Source organism: Peromyscus maniculatus, chromosome 3 (genome assembly GCF_049852395.1).
Source record: "Peromyscus maniculatus bairdii isolate BWxNUB_F1_BW_parent chromosome 3, HU_Pman_BW_mat_3.1, whole genome shotgun sequence".
Taxonomy (NCBI): Eukaryota; Metazoa; Chordata; class Mammalia; order Rodentia; family Cricetidae; genus Peromyscus; species Peromyscus maniculatus.
The window spans coordinates 105237409-105256215 of NC_134854.1; the positions used below are offsets into that span (position 1 = coordinate 105237409).

Below are 18807 nucleotides of genomic sequence, written 5' to 3' on the forward strand. Positions count from 1 at the left end.
TGAGGATTCGTGGAGGTAAGAAGTCTCTCTAGTGGCTGGCTGCTCTGCTTCTGATCTTTCAGCATTCACCTTGGTATCTGACTTGGGGTTTTTATTATTAAGACCAATTAGGCCGGGCGGTGGTGCCGCACGCCTTTATTCCCAGCACCTGGGAGGCAGAGTCAGGCAGATCTCTGTGAGTTCGAGGCCAGCCTGGACTACAGAGTGAGTTCCAGGAAAGGCACAAAGCTACACAGAGAAACCTATCTCGAAAAAACAAACAAACAAAAAGACCAATTAGGATTTGTGCAACATGATGGACTGTAATCAGTGAGCTAAAATGAGCCCTCTCCTCTCAAAGTTGTTTTTGGTCATGGTTTACTGCAGCAACAAAAAGCACATATTTTCTTAATGCGGGGTAAAGAAATTGTTGGATGTGTTGTTGAAAACTTCATAGACTTGTCTGTACTAAGTCCAACACTTTCTCAAACCATAAAGGGCGGTAAAGATTTCTGTCTCCCAAGACACCAACTCCCAGTTCATGTGGCGTCTTGTGTGCCGGCAGAACTGTAGAGGGCCCAAGTGCTCAAATCCTGACCTGGGCTTCTCACTATGGAGAACTTCAATTCTATACATCCACGGGGTTTTCTTCCCTTGACAAGTACGCTTGGTGCTTAGCGCAGCAGCACCAAGAGACAGACTCTCTGCGGCTGTGAGCTTCACTCACTGCTGAGGTGCGGAGGGTACGCAGAAGACAGACCAGGACAGCCAAACCCCAAGTGTCAAAGGCTGTTCTCGCCCTGTCTTCTGGGCAAACTCTTTAGCTCCAGGACTGGGGTTAACTCTCTTATCCCTTCTCCTCAGTACTAGGAACAGTGGATAGGAAGAGCTAAAGAAGCTCTTGGGGTATGCACTGCTTCTCCATTTTGGGGTACACACTGGGCACCCACTTCACACAAAGGCTTGATTGGCTGGTGGCTCTGGGACAGTCCCTGCCCTGGATTATCAGATACGTGATCACACAGGAGCAACTGGTGAAGAAAGGCTAAGCCTTTTCTTAGGCGGAAACTGTATCTATTATGGAGTTGAGAAAAGGCATCAATAGATAATATCCTGAAATAAATGAACAAGTGAATTAGAAAAACAACCTTAAGTCAGCTTTATTTTTAAAGTGCTTGAGATAAAAAAAAAAAAAAAAAAAAAAGACAACAGCAGTACTGAAGACAGCACACACCCGAGTGTGCGGATGCTTGAGGGCCAAGTGGATGTGCATAGCAGGATGGATGGAAGGTCAACGTTTACTAGCTTCAGAAAGTCGGAACCAGACCATAGCCAAGATGTCTAATTACGGCTTACAGGTTCCTTATAAAGGTGTTTACCTGCAGGAAAAGAAGATCTAATGTTACACTGCACAGTTTCAATACTCCCCTGCAGTGTATGCGGTTCAGTCTCATGAGCATTTATGAGGCGAGGAAATGCGAGCTGCCTGGGGTCAGAGAGCACCAAGTGGCAGCTGGGCACAGAACCCACATCTTCCATGTCTCTCACTTTAGAACACCTTAGAGGGGGACGTCAGCTGGCCAGCAGACGCTGGAGTCAACTGGCTGATACTTACTAACCCAGCACACTTGGAGCTGGGATTTTACTGTAACTTGCATAAAATCCCAGGGCTTTGGAGTGTGAAATGCAAGTGAAGTACAAAGCAAAGGCCAGACACAGAGGGCAGGAGAGGAGAGCACTGCACTGGGAACCACTGCAAAGACCAGACAGAGAGCGGGAGAGGAGAGCACTGCACTGGGAACCACTGCAAAGACCAGACACAGAGGGCAGGAGAGGAGAGCACTGCACTGGGAACCACTGCAAAGACCAGACACAGAGGGCAGGAGAGGAGAGCACTGCACTGGGAACCACTGCAAAGGACAGACACAGAGCGGGAGAGGAAAGCACTACACTGGGAACCACTGCAAAGGACAGACAGAGAGCAGGAGATGAAAGCACTACACTGAGAACCACTGCAAAGGACAGACACAGAGAGTGGGAGAGGAGAGCACTGCACTGGGAACCACTGCAAAGGACAGACACAGAGAGCGGGAGAGGAGAGCACTGCACTGGGAACCACTGCAAAGGCCAGACACAGAGCGGGAGATGAAAGCACTACACTGAGAACCACTGCAAAGGACAGACAGAGAGCAGGAGAGGAGAGCACTGCACTGGGAACCACTGCAAAGGACAGACACAGAGAGCGGGAGAGGAGAGCACTGCACTGGGAACCACTGCAAAGGACAGACACAGAGGGCAGGAGAGGAGAGCACTGCACTGGGAACCACTGCAAAGGACAGACAGAGGGCAGGAGAGGAAAGCACTGCACTGGGAATCACTGCAAAGACCAGACACAGAGGGCAGGAGAGGAGAGCACTGCACTGGAAACCACTGCAAAGGACAGACAGAGCGGGAGAGGAAAGCACTGCACTGGGAACCACTGCAAAGACCAGACACAGAGAGCGGGAGAGGAGAGCACTGCACTGGGAATCACTGCAAAAGACAGACACAGAGAGCGGGAGAGGAGAGCACTGCACTGGGAACCACTGCAAAGGCCAGACACAGAGAGCGGGAGAGGAGAGCACTGCACTGGGAACCACTGCAAAGGCCAGACACAGAGAGTGGGAGAGGAGAGCACTGCACTGGGAACCACTGCAAAGGCCAGACACAGAGAGCGGGAGAGGAGAGCACTGCACTGGGAACCACTGCAAAGGCCAGACAGAGAGCGGGAGAGGAGAGCACTGCACTGGGAACCACTGCAAAGGACAGACACAGAGTGGGAGAGGAGAGCACTGCACTGGGAACCACTGCAAAGGACAGACACAGAGAGCAGGAGAGGAGAGCACTGCACTGGGAACCACTGCAAAGGACAGACACAGAGCTGGAGAGGAGAGCACTGCACTGGGAACCACTGCAAAGGACAGACACAGAGCAGGGAGATGAAAGCACTGCACTGGGAACCACTGCAAAGGACAGACAGAGAGCGGGAGAGGAGAGCACTGCACTGAGAACCACTGCAAAGGACAGACACAGAGCAGGGAGATGAAAGTACTGCACTGGGAACCAGCAAAGGCCGAGGTTCTGCTCACCTGTCTCATGAGCTCTTCTTGTTTGGCGGCGTTTTCAGAGAAATCGTCACTGACGTTCAGCACCAGCACTGGCGTGTGCTGCAGAGCTTCGAAGTGGAGCCTGGAGCAGCAAGACAGAAACGCCAGGGTAACGTCATTTACCCACCACACTACCATTCAGAACCTGATGCCTCTGCCTGTAGACAGTAGTTTTAAAAGAATTCAATGAAACTGCCTGCAAAGTGGAAGGCTGAGACTCTCTCTAGTCCTAAAATTGCTACTGAAGTCAGCACTCAAACATTTGAAGTGAACACTCCAAGCCTGAAGAAGAACAGGCAGAAACTAAGAGGTCTATTCAAACGGACATTTTTCTAAAACCTTTCAGCCCTCCATCCTGAGCCGATTATGACAAGCATTCATCACAAGGCACAAACTAGGGAAGAGGAAGGAAAGGAAGGAGGGAGAGAATCTACCAGATGCCTTTCGGGACGCATGGGTTGTATTTGACAGGACATCTCCTAGCTGACAGATGTTGGGCACTTCCCTCCGTGTCCTTACAGTCCTGGGCTGTGTGCTCAGCTTGTGCTCAGCAGGGTGGCGGAGGCCTCTGTCTGCCGGGTACATACTCACTTGGTAGTCTTGTGAATAAACCAGTCTTCATGCTGACCATGCAGCTGTTCAAGATAGGCCAGCTCAATGCCTTTCTCTTCTTCTCTGGCCCTCTGGTACAGTCTTTCCAAACAAACCTAAAAGACAATCCCCCTTCTGTTACACTGCAGTCTTCCAGAGCCAAGCAACCCACAAAATATCTGTATGTCTTCTTTGGGTACCACAAGCCATGACCTTGCTTTTGCTGCCTTGTTCTCTTACTCAGAACACTGGTACTGTTTTGTTCACCTCTGCCTCAGACTGCTCTAACTTGGAGTAGCCTCAGCTGGTTAACGGCAACCACATTCTCCCAGTCAGCCACACTGGGAACCACATCAAGAAGCCAGCAGATTCTAGCCTCTCTATTGGCTGTCCTCTCACCTCTGCCTTGGTGCTCATGCCTCTCACCTGGACATTCCAAGAGCCTCCTGCCTCTCTGTCTCCCGTGTGAAGAAGTGCATGGAGAGAGCACAGGCCTTACTTACAGTCCGTCAGCTGTCATGTGCAGGTCCTGCAGTCTCAGTGGGCTGCCCATTCTCCGTCCTCCACCCACCCAGAGGTAGCGAGGCTGCTCTAAGGTAGGGCACATTAAGATTCTAGCAAAGGCCATTTCTCCTTCCAGGCTGTCCCTCACTCCAGCCTTCTATGGTACTTGTGTCTCCACTTAAAGTACTCTGCTCCATAGGTTCTTTGCCAGTGACAGACATAACCACAGGCTTGAAGAAGTTGTGAATTTGCCATCCTCTTGCCTCAGCTTTCCAGGTGCCTGGCTCGTGAGTGCCGTTCTACTTATAAAGGGGTAAGCAGTTTGAAACATCTCTTTCTTACTAGACCAAGCACTCACTCTGGAGCAGACATCTGCACAGGTCAAAGCTAACACCCAGTGAAAGGAAACTTGAGTCTTGACACTAGCTCCTCCCTCCCTTCCCCTTTTGTAGAACTCTAGTCTGCTTCCACCTGCAGGTCTGAGGTTCTCTGCTTCTGAGACCTGTTTCCTTCACCCAGCGCATAAGGCCACCCCTCCTACGTGTCCTCAACTTCCTCAGCTCCTCCCTGCTCACTGCTTCAGCCAGACTTGGCTCCTTCTTATGAGACAGACCAAGCTCCTTTCTACCTCAAAACCTCTACTCCAAATGTTGGTTTTGCCTGAATTGCCCCGTTCCTCTTTCTGCCTGGCCAAACATGTCAGTAGTCATGTCAGCTGTCCTGAAGTATGGGCAGATTAACCCACCGACTCAGGACTCTCCAAACGTCAGTGTTCACGTCAGCAGTCCTGAAGTATGGGCAGATTAACCCACTGACTCAGGACTCTCCCCCTTTCCCTTAAGGAAATGAAACCACGCAAACAACTCTTCTTTAGCTCCCCCACCGCTGAGACAGTTCCAGATCTAGTCCAGGCTGACCTGGCACTCTGTTGTCCTCTTTCTCAATAAACTCCTGACTTCAGCTACTCAGTTCTCCTCACACACAACTACTGTGATTATGCTTTCAGCAGCAGTTTACGCACACATACACTCTTGACTCCATCTTCTGAAATGTACAAAAGGCACGAGCTCTTCCTATTATAGGCTGCCCAATTGCCTCCTCAGAGATTAACCACACTACCTTTCCACAAGCAAGCAGCTTCAGCTAAGTTACTTTATTTTCTCCTCTGAGAGAAAAATATTGTCTGAATTGGAGTAAATGAATATTAAAAACAATATAACCATGTTTTCAAATGCACACAAGGACAGAACCATTCTTGTAAAAGCTATTTATAATTATTCACGCATTGACTACAGACAACCATTGACACCAGCCTGGATCTATTAAAATCAGTTAGTATTTCCCTTTCTATTATTAATTTCCTAAACTGAGCAAACTTTTCTTCCCTTTAAAGTCTAGACAAAGTCCTACTTTGAATATTTGGCATAATTCTTACTGACATAGTTATAATGAATTATTTTATTTAGTTAGTTTTAGTTTTTTTGTTTTTTTTTTTTTAAAGATAGGGTTTCTCTGTGTATCCCTGGCTGTCTTCGAACTCACTCTGTAGACCAGGCTGGCCTCAAACTCAGAAATCTGCATATCTCTGCCTTCTGTGTGCTGGGATTAAAGGAGTGCACACCACACCCAGCTAATAAATTATTTTAAACAGGTCCCACAGAACAGTTTTATGCTAGCCCCACTTCATTTCAGTCCCCACAGGGAGCACACGCCAGAATGGGAAGGGGAAGATGGTGTGGGTAGAGGTGGCGGGTAGGGACTCTGCGGTCAGCTTCCCGGGGACCTGCTAGGCTGTGACTGTCAAGGGACCTGCTCACTATGCCACTCAAGTCTCAAGCTCAGGGGGCCCTGTTCTCATGCAGCCCCCAGCACTGTGTCCATGATTCGCTGTCCCAGACAGGGATAGCAATCCTGAGGCATACAGCCAGCTGCACCCTCAATCTTGACTCCAAGGGGTAGGGAACACAGGTCCAGTCATTTCTCCTCCAATTAGTATTATTGCTGTGATTGCCAGCTTCCTTGAATTTAAGGGAGGACAGGTGGACAGGGGCCTGGAGCCTGTCTCACGGACTCTGAAGCCAGTATTTGCCAGGAGTCTGTGCTGTGCTGGGCACTAGCTTGAACCCATGCCCTATTCATCCTCTGGCATTCCTGGGTTCCTGTATCTAACACCATCCAAGCAGCACTAAGATCTCAAGTCAATCTCAAATCAATCACTTCAATTAGCCTCCGAAGGGACAAACCACCCCCCAGTGACAGCCCCCACTCCTACCGCCACCCTGCCCTTTCACCCGGCCCCTCAAAGGGCCTTGAGGAGGAGGAGGGAGACCGGCTTGCTCTGTGGACGCCTGGCAGCCCTGCTTTGCTCTCAGCTCACCGTCTCCGCCCACGGCTTCCCCAGCACCGCTGCCCGGCCCTGAGACGACCATGCTGTTGCTGTCTCTCTCAGAATAGGTTAGGTCAACACTCTCCCTTCTCCCAGCCTCAGCCTTCAACCCCTGCTTCTCAGGCCAGCCGCCCCATGACTCTCATGAGAAATCTAACACCTCCTCTAACTCCACCCACACCTCCGTCTGTCCTACTCCACAGCATCCCACTGCTGGAGAGCCTTCCTCTCCCACAGAACCCTACCTCAGCCTCGTTCTGTCATCCGCTGTGGGAGAAGGCTCCTCTCTTTCACTCAGGGACCACTTTCCACCCATAAAACCACCCGCCTTCACGATGTGCATCTTTTTTTTTGTTTTCGAGACAGAGTCTCACTATGTAGATCTGACTGTCTTGGAACTCACTCTGTAGACCATGCTGGCATGGAACTCACAGAGATCTGCCTGCCTCTGCCTCTCGAGTGCATCTTTTATTCCTCCTCGGACCACGGAAAGCAGTCAGGCTAGTGTGTCCACTAGCCAGATGACTTCACTTCACAGAAGATTCTCCTCAGCCCTTAGGACTTGTGAGTATCTAGTTCAGTTCTATCTGCACTGAAAACTCCACCTAGACTCTCTTACTCTGATATGACCTAGCTTTGGCATCACAGCCCAGGAACTCCCCACGCTCTACCATACCGTCAAGTCCTGACGGGGCTGGTAAGACAGCTCAGCAGGCAAAGGCACTTGCCAAGCAGTGTTGTGGAACATTTATACAATGATGTGTTACATTTGTTCATGCTGTGAACTATTACTTTAGCTGTAAAAGTGTAAAGGTGTGTTACATTTGTTTAACAATGTAAGGATGTGTGTTAAATTATGTAAAGATCTATTCCACTTGTTTCACCTTGCCTGCCTAAGGTACCTGATTAGTTTAAAAAAAAAAAAGCTGAATGGCCAATAGCTAGGCAGAAGAGGGATAGGCGGGGCTGGTGGACGGAGAGAATAAGTAGAAGAGAACGAGAGAAGAAGAGAGGAGAGAATGAGGGAGAAAGGGAGGGACTTGCCTGGGGCAAGAAGCCAGCCAGTGGGGAAGCAGGAAAGTAAGAGAGACAGAAGGAAAGAAAAGTAAAGGAAAAGGCAGAAAATAAAGAGAAACAAGCTAATTTAGGTTAAAAGAGCTAGCCAGAAATGAGCCTAAGCTAGACTGAACTAATAAGAGTCTCTGTGTCACAATTTAGGAGCTGGTTGGTGGCCCAAAAAGAAAAAGCTTGGTACAAAGCAGGCCTGGTGACTTGAGTTCCATCCCTGAAATCTCTGGAAAGGTGGAAGGAGAGAAATGACACCCCAAAGTTGTCCTCTGTGGCTTGTGTGTACTTGTGCATGTAGACACTCACACTCTGAGTGCGTGTGTGCACGTACACACACACACACACACACACACACACACACACACACACACACACACACACACACACACCAAGAGTTGTTAGAAGAGGAAGAGGAAGGAGGAAATGTCCTATTAGAAAAAAGAAATGCAGCCAGGCATGGGGGGGGGGCATACCTTTAATCCTAACACCTGGGAGGCAGAAGCAGAGGCAGGTGGGTCTCTGTCAGTCTGAGGCCAGCCTGGTCTACATAGTGAATTCCAGAACAGCTAGAGCTACTTAGTGAGACACTGTCTCAAAACAAGAACACCCACCCAAACAAAACCCCCTCAAAACAAAACAAAAAAACTAAAAATCAAAACATACAAAAACCTTAAAAAAAGCACAAGCAAAAGAAAGGCGCACAAATCCAGCCCCAGGCTGCCCTCCCAAACCTCTCTCCTGGCTGCCCCTTCCTTCTGGTCCTCTCCTTGGGCCCTGCAACATGACATGACAGGAACTCTCCCACTTGTCCTCAACTCTACTCAGTGTGCCCCCCAGGCTCCCTTCTGTCCACAGCTCAGCCCCAGGCTGCAGACAGCTGGCTTGCTTTCTGCAATGATGGACATTCTTGGCATCTGACCACACCTGTGAAATGTCTCTCTCTCAAAAAAAAAAAAAAAAAAAGCTTTTCCTTGACTTCGAATCCTGCCTTCAAGAGTCTTTCAAGAGATCTGCTTTATAGACAAAGACTCCTTCAGTGGAACACTTTCCAGGGTCTAGCCAAGGTCACTACTAGTCAGCAGGAGCCAAGGGCCAATGCTGTCTCCACAGGCCTCCTGTCAGGACATCATCCCACGGGCCAAACTGGCTCCAAAGTTCAAGTTGCAGAATCAGAGCCAGGGAGCACAATTCTGCAGTCCTCCTGCCTGAGGGCCTTCTCAAGGACCAAAATGTGGGCTACAAATCAGAATGAGGGAGGAAACATTCCTTCCTTCCTCATATCCTAGTCAGAAGACAGAAGGGACAACTGAAGCCTCAGTTGACCTGACATGGGAATGGACTAAAGCAGGTGGCGGCAGGGCTGAGTGTCTGACCTGCAAACCTAGAGCTAAAAACAATGCCTAGTTTGTTCTAGCTTGTTTCTCCACCAAGAGGACTACTTCTACATACAGGCAACTGCTTGAGCATGCTACTGCAGCTGCAGAAGGCCCCTGGGAGATGGGTGCTCAGTGCTAGAGTATTGGTGTATACTTACACTCTCTTTGCTGGTGAGACCTAACTTCTCCAACCAGGAAACCAGAAGCTTAGAGGAGGTCATCTCTTATGTTTCATGCAGTTCTAACATCTAAGGTTTTAGGTTCAGAGTTACCTGGGGAGAAGCCTGGAGATAGATGAAGCCATGTAACAAGAGCCGGTCTGCAAACTCCTTCAGGAGAAAAGAATGCCAGTCCTGATAGATGTGCCATTCGACGTCACTGAGGGAACCATTTTCAAAAAGGTTCTTTGCAAAGATATACCTGGTTGGAAGTGTTGAGTGGGAGGTTGGGGTGAAGGAGAATGGGAAGTGGGATGAAAGACAGAAGAGGGAGAAAAGTAGAAAAATCAATAACTGGTTTGTTCATGTTTATCCAAATCACTTAACCATTCTAGCTCCCAGCAGCCCTTAGGAAATACAAATTATTTTGAAGAAAAAAAAATTTTATTATTTATGTGTGTGTGTGTATATCTTTGTGTGGGTTTGTGTACATGCATGTGGGAGCTTGTGGAGGCCAGAAGAGGGCACTGGATTCTCTGTGTTAGACTCACAGGCAGTTGTGAGCCAGTTGATGTGGGTGCTGGGAATGAAAATTGGCTCCTGTATAAGAGAAGCAAATGCTCTTAACTGCTAAGCCGTCTCTCCAGCCCTGGAAATCTGAGTTCTCAGTCTACAGCATCCATCCTGCTCAGCACTGCAATGACAGAGGCACTGACCTGTCACAGGCCCACACTATAGCTCGCAGATGGAGCAGCCCACAACAAGGAAAGGGCCTCCAGAAACGGATCTAGTCAAGACACACAACACGTACATGGAAACCTGAACCTTGCAGATTTCTTCATTACTATAGCAAGACTCCAGACAAAACCTGAGGGAACACAGGGTAAGCCACCCTTCCACACTGCATTTCAGAATGAGGGCATCTGAGTCTCAGCTGCTAAGCCATTATGCTTTGTAGCTGAGAAGCAGGGGGACACCGGCCTGTGGTTATCAGCTCTGGAGCTGACTTTGGCAATACCAAAAGCACACAGAGCATACAGGAGCCTAGCTTCCTCTGCTGAGCTTCCCATCAGATCAAATATGGCTAAAGCTGAGATATCAAACTAACTTCCCTCTTTGCTTACTACACAACAGAAGGAGGATCTGGCAAGTTGAGAAATCATAGCTGCAGAAATCATGGCTTCCAAAGGGTCAATTTGGCCCTTAAAGCTTGATACAAAAACAATTTACATCCACAACAATGAACTCCAGTTTCTAAGGCAATCTCACCAACTGGCCACTTCTGGGGAAATGAAATCCAAAGCCCTTGTGACTGGCTCAAGGAAGTGCAAACTGCAAAGCTGTGTCACCTTTAAGAGAGTGGCTTTCTAAGTGACTCTGCAGGGTCTGATCCAGCTGCAGCTTCCATAAGCCATGTTGCCTTGGAAAGTTACCTGACTCGCAGCCCACGGGAGGGAATGATTACATATCATAACTGTGAAGTGCTCAGAAGGGTGGTGATCACTCAGTAACCAACAATCCTAAGTCATTATAACTGCTCTTCCTAGGCCACGAAGAAGCTAATTTGCAAACTCCAAAAGTGAACTTGCCCAGACTAGACTGTTTCAGCTACAGCTCTCTGAAGGCAACAAGAAGGTGACTTTTATAACTCAAGTTTTGAAAAATGCTGCCAGCTTCTCCAAGGACAGCTAAAAGACAAAAGCTTTATCTTGCCAATAAAGATGACCAAGGCTGTAACAGGAGCCTCTGCCTCTCCTGGGGTGGGCACTTCCTGTTCTCCATAGCTGGTGATAATGGGCAGAAGGGGAGTGGGGGCTAAACACAGAGAGGTGTGGGGAGCCGCAGGCAGAACAGGGCTGAGGGCCTAGCAATCCTGGGCTCTGTTCCGAAGCCACACTGGGGTTTTCATCAATTCAACCAGAAAACACTTCCATTTCTTCCTCCCTGCAGTACTGTCCTCTGGACACCACACACACACTTGTGAACATGTATGCAGTCCTTGGGAAGGAGTGTCCTCACTGGAACAGGGACTAAGGACTCTGGTGTTGCCCTAGGGCAAAGCCTGGTGCAGGAGATAGTCAATAAACCTATACTGATCAAACTAATAAAGGAATGAGTTTTTCCCTTTTGGCATTGGGGCTTGAACTCATGCCTCGGGCACAAAAAGGACCATTGAGTCATACTCTCAGTTCCTGAAATACATTTTTAAAGGACTGAAGTCTAAATACTCTTGAGATTAGATTTATAACAGGTTATCCTTTCTACCTGAAAATGTCCCCCTTCAATGAAAGCAGCTTCTATGGTGTAACGGCACACGGTATAACCAACTGCCTACTCCTTTTCGAGGAAATGTCAAGACCCAGATAGTTCTTAACAATTCATTTCTACCAGGCATCTGGTGGCATGATACTCAGAAGGCAGAGGCGGGAGGATCACTATGGGTATGAGGTCAACCTAGTGTCACTGAGTTCTAGGCCACCTAGGGCTACAGTTGGGACTCTTTTTAAACGAACATCAAAGCACTTGTAATTAACAAAACATGTCTGTTTCCCTCTGAGGGGATTCTCATAAGCCCTCCATACTAAGAGGCTAGAACTCAAAACAGCAAGTCTGAGTGCCTCCAACAGCCTAGGTAGTTCATGTGGGCCAGCTTCCTAGCCTGGGAGGTACAGCTCCAGAGAGGAGAGGCACATGTGCTGTAGAAATGAACTAGAACCTGGAGCCAACTAGCTATGACATGAACAGTTAGCTTTCTAAAGAGCAGACTCTTCTCAGACCCTGGGACGAAGGATGGCACAGCACTGTCTCTTCCACATAGCTGGTGTGATCCTGAAGTGCAGTCAGAATGGTCATGTGATTTACAAATGAACTCTCCCCTCCTTTTTTGGAGACAGGGTCTCACTATGTAGCCCTGTCTGACTTAGAATTCACTATGTAGACCAGGCTGGCCTCAAAGTCACAGAGATCAACCTGCCTCTGCCTCCCAACTGCTGAGATAAAAGGGATGTATGCCAATATCGATGGCCTTGAACTCTCATTTAAAAAAAATTAAATTATTGTTTTATTTTACGTGTAAGATATTTTGCCTGCATGTCTATATATGCATCATATGTATGCCTGGTGCCATCAGAGATCAGAAGAGGGTGTTAGATCCCCTGGAACTAGAGTTATTGATGGTTGTGAGTAGCCACACAGGTGCTGGGAATAGAACCTGGGTCCTCTGGAAAAACAGGGAATGTTTTTAACTGCTTAGCCATCTCTCCAGCCCACAAACTCTCATTTTTTAATTTCAGGAGGCTTTCCAGTAAGAGCTGCAACTAGCTTACTTAACTTGGAATTAAATGGGTAACCAAGTGTCTCCAGTGATGGAGGCAGGCGAAGATACAGAATGTTCCATCTTGAGTCATGGGGCTCAAGACAGATCATTTTCTCCCACCAAAGTCATTCAAATTCAAACTCTGCACAATGACCAGATCAAGACACCCTGTGCCTTTGTCTGTTGGTGGCCTGAGCCCTGGATGAGCATGCTTTCCCAGAATAGATGGACACACTTCCCAAGCTGGCTGCTAGACTTTACTAAAAGCACTTCCCCGTTTACCCCTTAGGGAGTTGGCAGAGTGTTGGTGTCTTACCTGTCACTGTACACAGACCTCTCGAAGATTTGCACGGACTTCTCTGCCTGTAGGAGTCTCCCTGGAAGGGGCTCCAGCAGCACTTTCAGACGGCTCATAAAGGAAACCGTCTGGAATGTATAGGACCATCTGGCTGGCTCTCGGTACATCATTTCTAGCAAGTTTCCATGACCTTTGGAAGTGTTGTCCTATGGGAGAATGCAGAAGAGGACAATTTCCTAGAAGGTGTATTATTTTCTTCCTCAAGAAGATTCAGTATTTAATGTCAAAAATAACCACAGCTGTGTCCTTCCACTGAAAACATGAAAAAGGTATGCTTTTCCAGCTTAGTTTGAACTATGTAAGCAGGGAAGACTGTTCAACCTTGTGTGGTAAGAATCTGACAGAGAGAGATGACACAACACATTTACTGGAACAGAGCGAGCAAAGTAAAACTCACAGACAATTCACATACACACTGAAGACTGGACTTGTGGAGTCTATTTGGGGTGCATTGACTGACTGTCACCTACAACTTCTCCTCTGAATCAAATCCTTCTACTTTAATACCATGTTGACCTTCAGATTCCATTTGCTATTATTTTTCAAACTTCAAGGCAGATAAGAAAGAAAACAATTGCTTATTTGAGAATCTAAATAACCAATGAATTAAACAAACTTCTGTGTCTTTCATAGAAGGATCATACTTTGTTCAAACAAAGTTTAGTTCCTTCTTTAGTGTAGGAACCGTGAAATGCAATCTGAAATACCACTCTGAATGTTCAGGTGGAACAAGGAGTGGACGCTCAGGAGCCCAGGTATATTTTCTAGGCTCAGTTACTGATTCAATGCAAAAGTAAATTTTTGTTTGTTTGCTTGTTTTTTGAGACAGGGTTTCTCTGTGTAGCTTTGGAGCCTTTCCTGGAACTCGTTCTGTAGACCAGGCTGGCCTTGAACTCACAGAGATCTGCCTGGCTCTGCCTCCCAAGTGCTGGGATTAAAGGTGTGCCCCACCACTGTCAGGCTATAAAAATAAATTTTAAGCAAAGCACCTTGTATCTTCCTTCCTTTTTCCCTTCATCATTCATTCATTCATTCATTCAATCATTGCTACTGAAGGCTTGTGTGGCCAAGGTATACTACATGGCCTGGGTGCTGTAAGGCGTAGAGAAAAAGGAAGTAATACTTCAGAGTTCACTGGACTGTTATTTCATCTTCCAAACAGCTTCCCAAGGTGAGTAATGTTAGAAGCATTTTACAAAGGGGAAATCCACTAGGAGGCTAAGTAATTTACTTGTATAAGGTCCCATGGGGGAATAAGTAGGGAATGGGGCTCAAACGGGCTCTCTCTAGGTTCTTCATTCTAACACCTCTCCTATCAAGATGAACAAGATGCAGTAACTGGACTCAAGGAGTTCACAATGCGGATGACTAAGATATATAAAGAGCTGATGAGAAGGCCAAGCATGTGACAAATGTCCAGTCATTTACGCTGTAAAGAACAGAAAGAAGTTTCTGGCAAAGAGTATCATTAAGTTTGGAAGTAAAGGAGAGCAGACTCCTCACAGGAAATGCGAACATTGCTCAAATGTGTCAACAGGACAGTAGTATAAAATACATGGCTGTGGGGACGGCTCGGGGGGGTAGAGTGACTGACACACAAGGGTAGAACAGAGCTCAGCTCCACCCCAGAGTCCACAGAAGTCCGGGCACGGTAGCAGGCACAGCATGGCAGAGCAGAGACAGGAGGGTCCCCGGGCCGGCAGCCCAGCAGCCTGGCACACACTGCAGCGGTGAACTCAAGGCTGTCTCCACTGAGATGGAGGTGAGGACCTACACCCAAGGTTGTCCTCTGACCTTTTTGTTTTTGACAGCCTGTTCTCATTTTATCAGTGAGGCAATCTGACTCTTGTTGAGACATTCGTTTTTGTTTCCTGTTTTGGACAATAGCTCTCTCAGCACAGAGACTGACTTGTTCCTTTTCAGCTGCAGGATATACACATATGTGTGTGTGTGTGTGTGTGTGTGTGTGTGTGTGTGTGTATGTGTGTGTGTGTGTGTGTGTGTGTGTGTGTATGTGGTGTGTATATATATATTCTACAATTTTGTATCTCTTATAAATATATATTTTAAAATTGTGTATGCATATATGTCTATGTTTGTGTGAGTGTGCCTGTACATACCCCCCTCACATACACATAATTTAAAATAATAATAAAAAATCTTTAAAATGAAGGAGGAAAGAAAGAAGAAAGAACAGGCATGGTTTCAAGAAAAAAATTAAACACAAGAGTTTTTCCTTTTAATTCCAATAAATTAATGAAGATCCCACAAAGACTTAAAATGGGAAATGAAGCAGTATTGAAATCTACAAATGTAAAGCAAAACCAATTAAAAATGCAAAGGGGCCGAGCGGTGGTGGCGCATGCCTTTAATCCCAGCACTCGGGAAGCAGAGGCAGGTGGATCTCTGTGAGTTTGAAGCCAGCCTGGTCTACAGAGTGAGTTCCAGGAAAGGCGTAAAGCTACACAGAGAAACCCTGTCTCGAAAAACCAAAAAAATAAAAAAATGAAAAATAATAATAAATAAAAATGCAAAGGGAAATTACAAGGAAAGACAGGTGGAATAGAAAAAAAAATCACAAATGTTAATATTCATGTTTCACAGTTAACAGAAAGAGCAGATCCTCAAAACGAGAATTCGGAGGGAACAATTATTTTTCCCATATATTTGAATCTGGGCTACATCTTCAATGATTACTAAACTAAACCTAAGACATTTCCCTTTTCCTAAAAAGTCTAAATAGATTCTGTCCTACAATGGCATCTTACCACTGATGAATTACCTCAAACTTTATATATATAATATTTTTCTGAAAAGCTGACAAAGCCAGCTGTGGTGGCACATGGAAGCCTGAGGCAGAAGGATCCACGTGAGTTTGAGGCCAGCCAGAATTACAAAGCAAATTCCAGACCAGCCTGGTCACATAAGACCCCACCTTTAAAAGGAGAAGCAGCATCAGCAGCCATAATTGTCTCATGGTAAAGGATGCTAAGAAGACTTACGAAGAAAACTCAACATTGGCTGTTGATAAAAAGTGAGCACCCAGTACTATTACCAGCAGGGGCCTCCTTCCACAGGGAGTAACAGAGGACAGAACACTGACATTAGAGGGAGTTTCACCAAGGGCAGAAAGAATAATGACCACCCTCCTAAAGTTATTTAATACTCTTCTGCAAACTCTACCCAAAGCAAGCAGGAAGACAGAGATGAGTCATGAATACTGGAAAACTCTTCTTAGAGGCAACAACTATTGTCTAGAAGCCTGGGTAAAGGACTCCATATGAGAATTGAGTCACACTATTCAAATACAATCAACTGCTTCCCGTCAAAATAGCTATAGAAGTTTGACGGATAATGAGGATAAATATCATTAATGATACAGTATATATCTACTCAGGAATAAGCTACATAAGAGCACTACTGGACCAGTCAGATAACTATTTGCTTAAAAAAATAAAATGGGGGCTGGAGAGATGGCTCAGTGGTTAACAGCACTTGTTGCTGTCCAGTAGACCTGGGTTTTATTTCCAGCATCCACATGGCAGCTCACAACCATCAGTAACTCCCGTTCTAGAGGATCTAATGCCCTCTTCTGGCCTCTGTGGGCACCAAGCATGCATGTGGTACACAGACATACAACGCCCATACACATAAAATTAAGTCTTACAACTTTTTTTTTTTTTTTTTTTTGAGACAGGGTTTCTCTGTGTTGCCCTGGCTGTCCTGGAACTCACTCTGTAGACCAGGCTGGCCTCTGACTCGCAGAGACCCACATGCCTCTGCCTCCTGAGTGCTGGGATTCAAGGCGTGCACCACCACCACCACCACCACCACCACCACCACCACCACCACCACCACCTGGCAAGTCTTACAACTTTTAAAGCCACACACAGCATAAAGAAATACAGGAGGCTATTTTTAAAATCTTGAGCTACTGGAGTCATAAAAACAAAAAACAGAGCCTCCAAGATGGCTCAGGGGGTAAAGGAATCTGCTGCTAAGCCAGACAACCTAAATTCAATCCCCAGGACCAATATATATTGACTCCTGAAGGTTGTCCTCTGATCTCCAAAGGTACCATGGCGCTCTTCCCCTTCACTAACTAACTAAACCTAAAACTTTCAGGTCTGGGGAGACGGTTCAGTGGGTAAGAGTGCTTGCTCTGAAAGCATGAGGACTTGTGTTTGGAATCCCAGTATCAACGGAAAAAGCAAAGCTTTTGGGGTTAGAGACAGCCCAGATGAAAAGTCTAGCTTCAGGTTTAATGAGACACTGTACCAAGGCAATATAGCAGAGGGTGACAGAGGAAAACACTCAATATCCTGCTCTGGCCACACATGCCTGTGCACACTCACATATGTGTATCACACACATGAGAGAGAGAGAGAGAGAGAGAGAGAGAGAGAGAGAGAGAGAGAGAGAGAGAGAGAGGCAGCCTTTAACACCCAAGGCAACAATTAGTGAAGTAAAGATGAACCAATTTGACTACAGAAAAACTAAACCTGTCTGGGCAGTGGTGGTGCACACCTTTAATCCCAGCATTCCGAAGGAAGAGGCAGATGGATCTCTGTGAGTTCAAGGCCAGCCTGGTCTACAAAGTGAGTTCCAGGACAGCCAAGGCTACATACACAGAGAAACCCTGTCTCAACACTCATACCCCAAATCCCAAACAAACAACAATCACCACCCCAAACAAAAAAACCAAAAAACTAAACCAGATGGGTGGTAGTGCACGCCTTTAATCCCAGCACTCAGGAGGCAGAGGCAGGCGGATCTCTGAGTTTGAGGCCAGCCTGATCTACAGAGCAAGTTCCATGACAGCCAGGGCTACATGAAGAAATCCTGTCTTGAAAAACCAAAATCCAAACCTAACCAAAATAAAACAATTAAAAAAAAAAAAAAAAAAAAAAAAAAACAACAACAACAACAAAAAACCTAAGCTAAGGGCTGGTGAGATGGCAAAGCAGGTTAAGTTGTTCTGACCTCCACAGATGTGCTGTGGTCCATGTACACCTTTCCTTTCCCCACACCTGAAAAGAAAAAGAAGCAAAAAACTCCCCACTAGACAGTATCATAAAATATCATATATAGTTTGGCTGGAGAGGAGGCTCAGTGGTTAAGAGCACTGGCTGCTTTTCTAGAGGACCAGAGTTCTATTCCCAGCACCCACATAGTGGCTCACAGCTGTCTTTAAACTCCAGTTCCAGGAGATCTGACACCCTCACAGACACTGGCAAAACACCAATGCATGTAAAATAAAAAAAAAAAATACTGTATATAAAACTAAAAGAAAAGCGTATTAGCAGAAAAATGTATCAGCTGTTTATCTCAGTTAATGTATTTATCTACAATGAGCTCACAAAGACACCAGGAAAAAGAAGATCTTGGGGCTTGGCCCACAAGCATGAGAACTAAGTTTGAATCCCCAGAACCTACATCAAGCCAGGCACAGAAGCACGGTAATGTCTGTCTATAAACCCAGTGTTCCTATGGCAAGATGGCAGGCAGAGACAAGTGAGCACAGGCAATACCAGGGCCAGTGGCTGAACAGAGCCTATCACAAAAACTAGGGGGAAAGTCTTCACTGATGTGCACACGTGGGGATGGTGGTGGTGGAAGGAGGGAGGGGGGGAGGAGAGAGAGAGAGAGAGAGAGAGAGAGAGAGAGAGAGAGAGAGAGAGAGAGAGAGAGAGAGAGAGAGAGAACACAAGAGAGCACTAGAAAAAAATCAAGGGACAAACGGGCAGCCCACTAAGTAAAAGTAAAAAAGCAGTTATCACCAAGAATGCAGAGTGCTTGCCTAGAGTGTGGAAGGGTCTGCGTTTAATCCTCAGCCCTAGAAAAGAAAGAAAGAAAAAGGAAAAGGAAGAGGAGAAAGGCTGGAGAAGAAGCCCACACCCATGCTCTCGTGTATCTTACCTTCTC

At 46.7% G+C, this 18807-nt stretch overlaps 1 protein-coding gene across 2 annotated transcripts in view; it reads right to left on the reverse strand.

The window, feature by feature from the left end:
• Positions 1-1114: 1114 nt before the first annotated feature.
• The window catches only part of Dguok (deoxyguanosine kinase), a 29657-nt gene continuing 11964 nt past the window's right edge, over positions 1115-18807 (reverse strand). For both annotated transcript variants that reach the window (XM_006994351.4, XM_015987837.3), the window contains 5 exons: positions 12841-13028; positions 9323-9470; positions 3717-3832; positions 3108-3207; positions 1115-1358 (listed from right to left, as the gene is read on the reverse strand). In XM_006994351.4, coding sequence (XP_006994413.1) covers positions 1332-1358; positions 3108-3207; positions 3717-3832; positions 9323-9470; positions 12841-13028 — 579 coding nt within the window. In that variant the 3' untranslated portion in view covers positions 1115-1331. The remainder of the gene's footprint in view (positions 1359-3107; positions 3208-3716; positions 3833-9322; positions 9471-12840; positions 13029-18807) is intronic.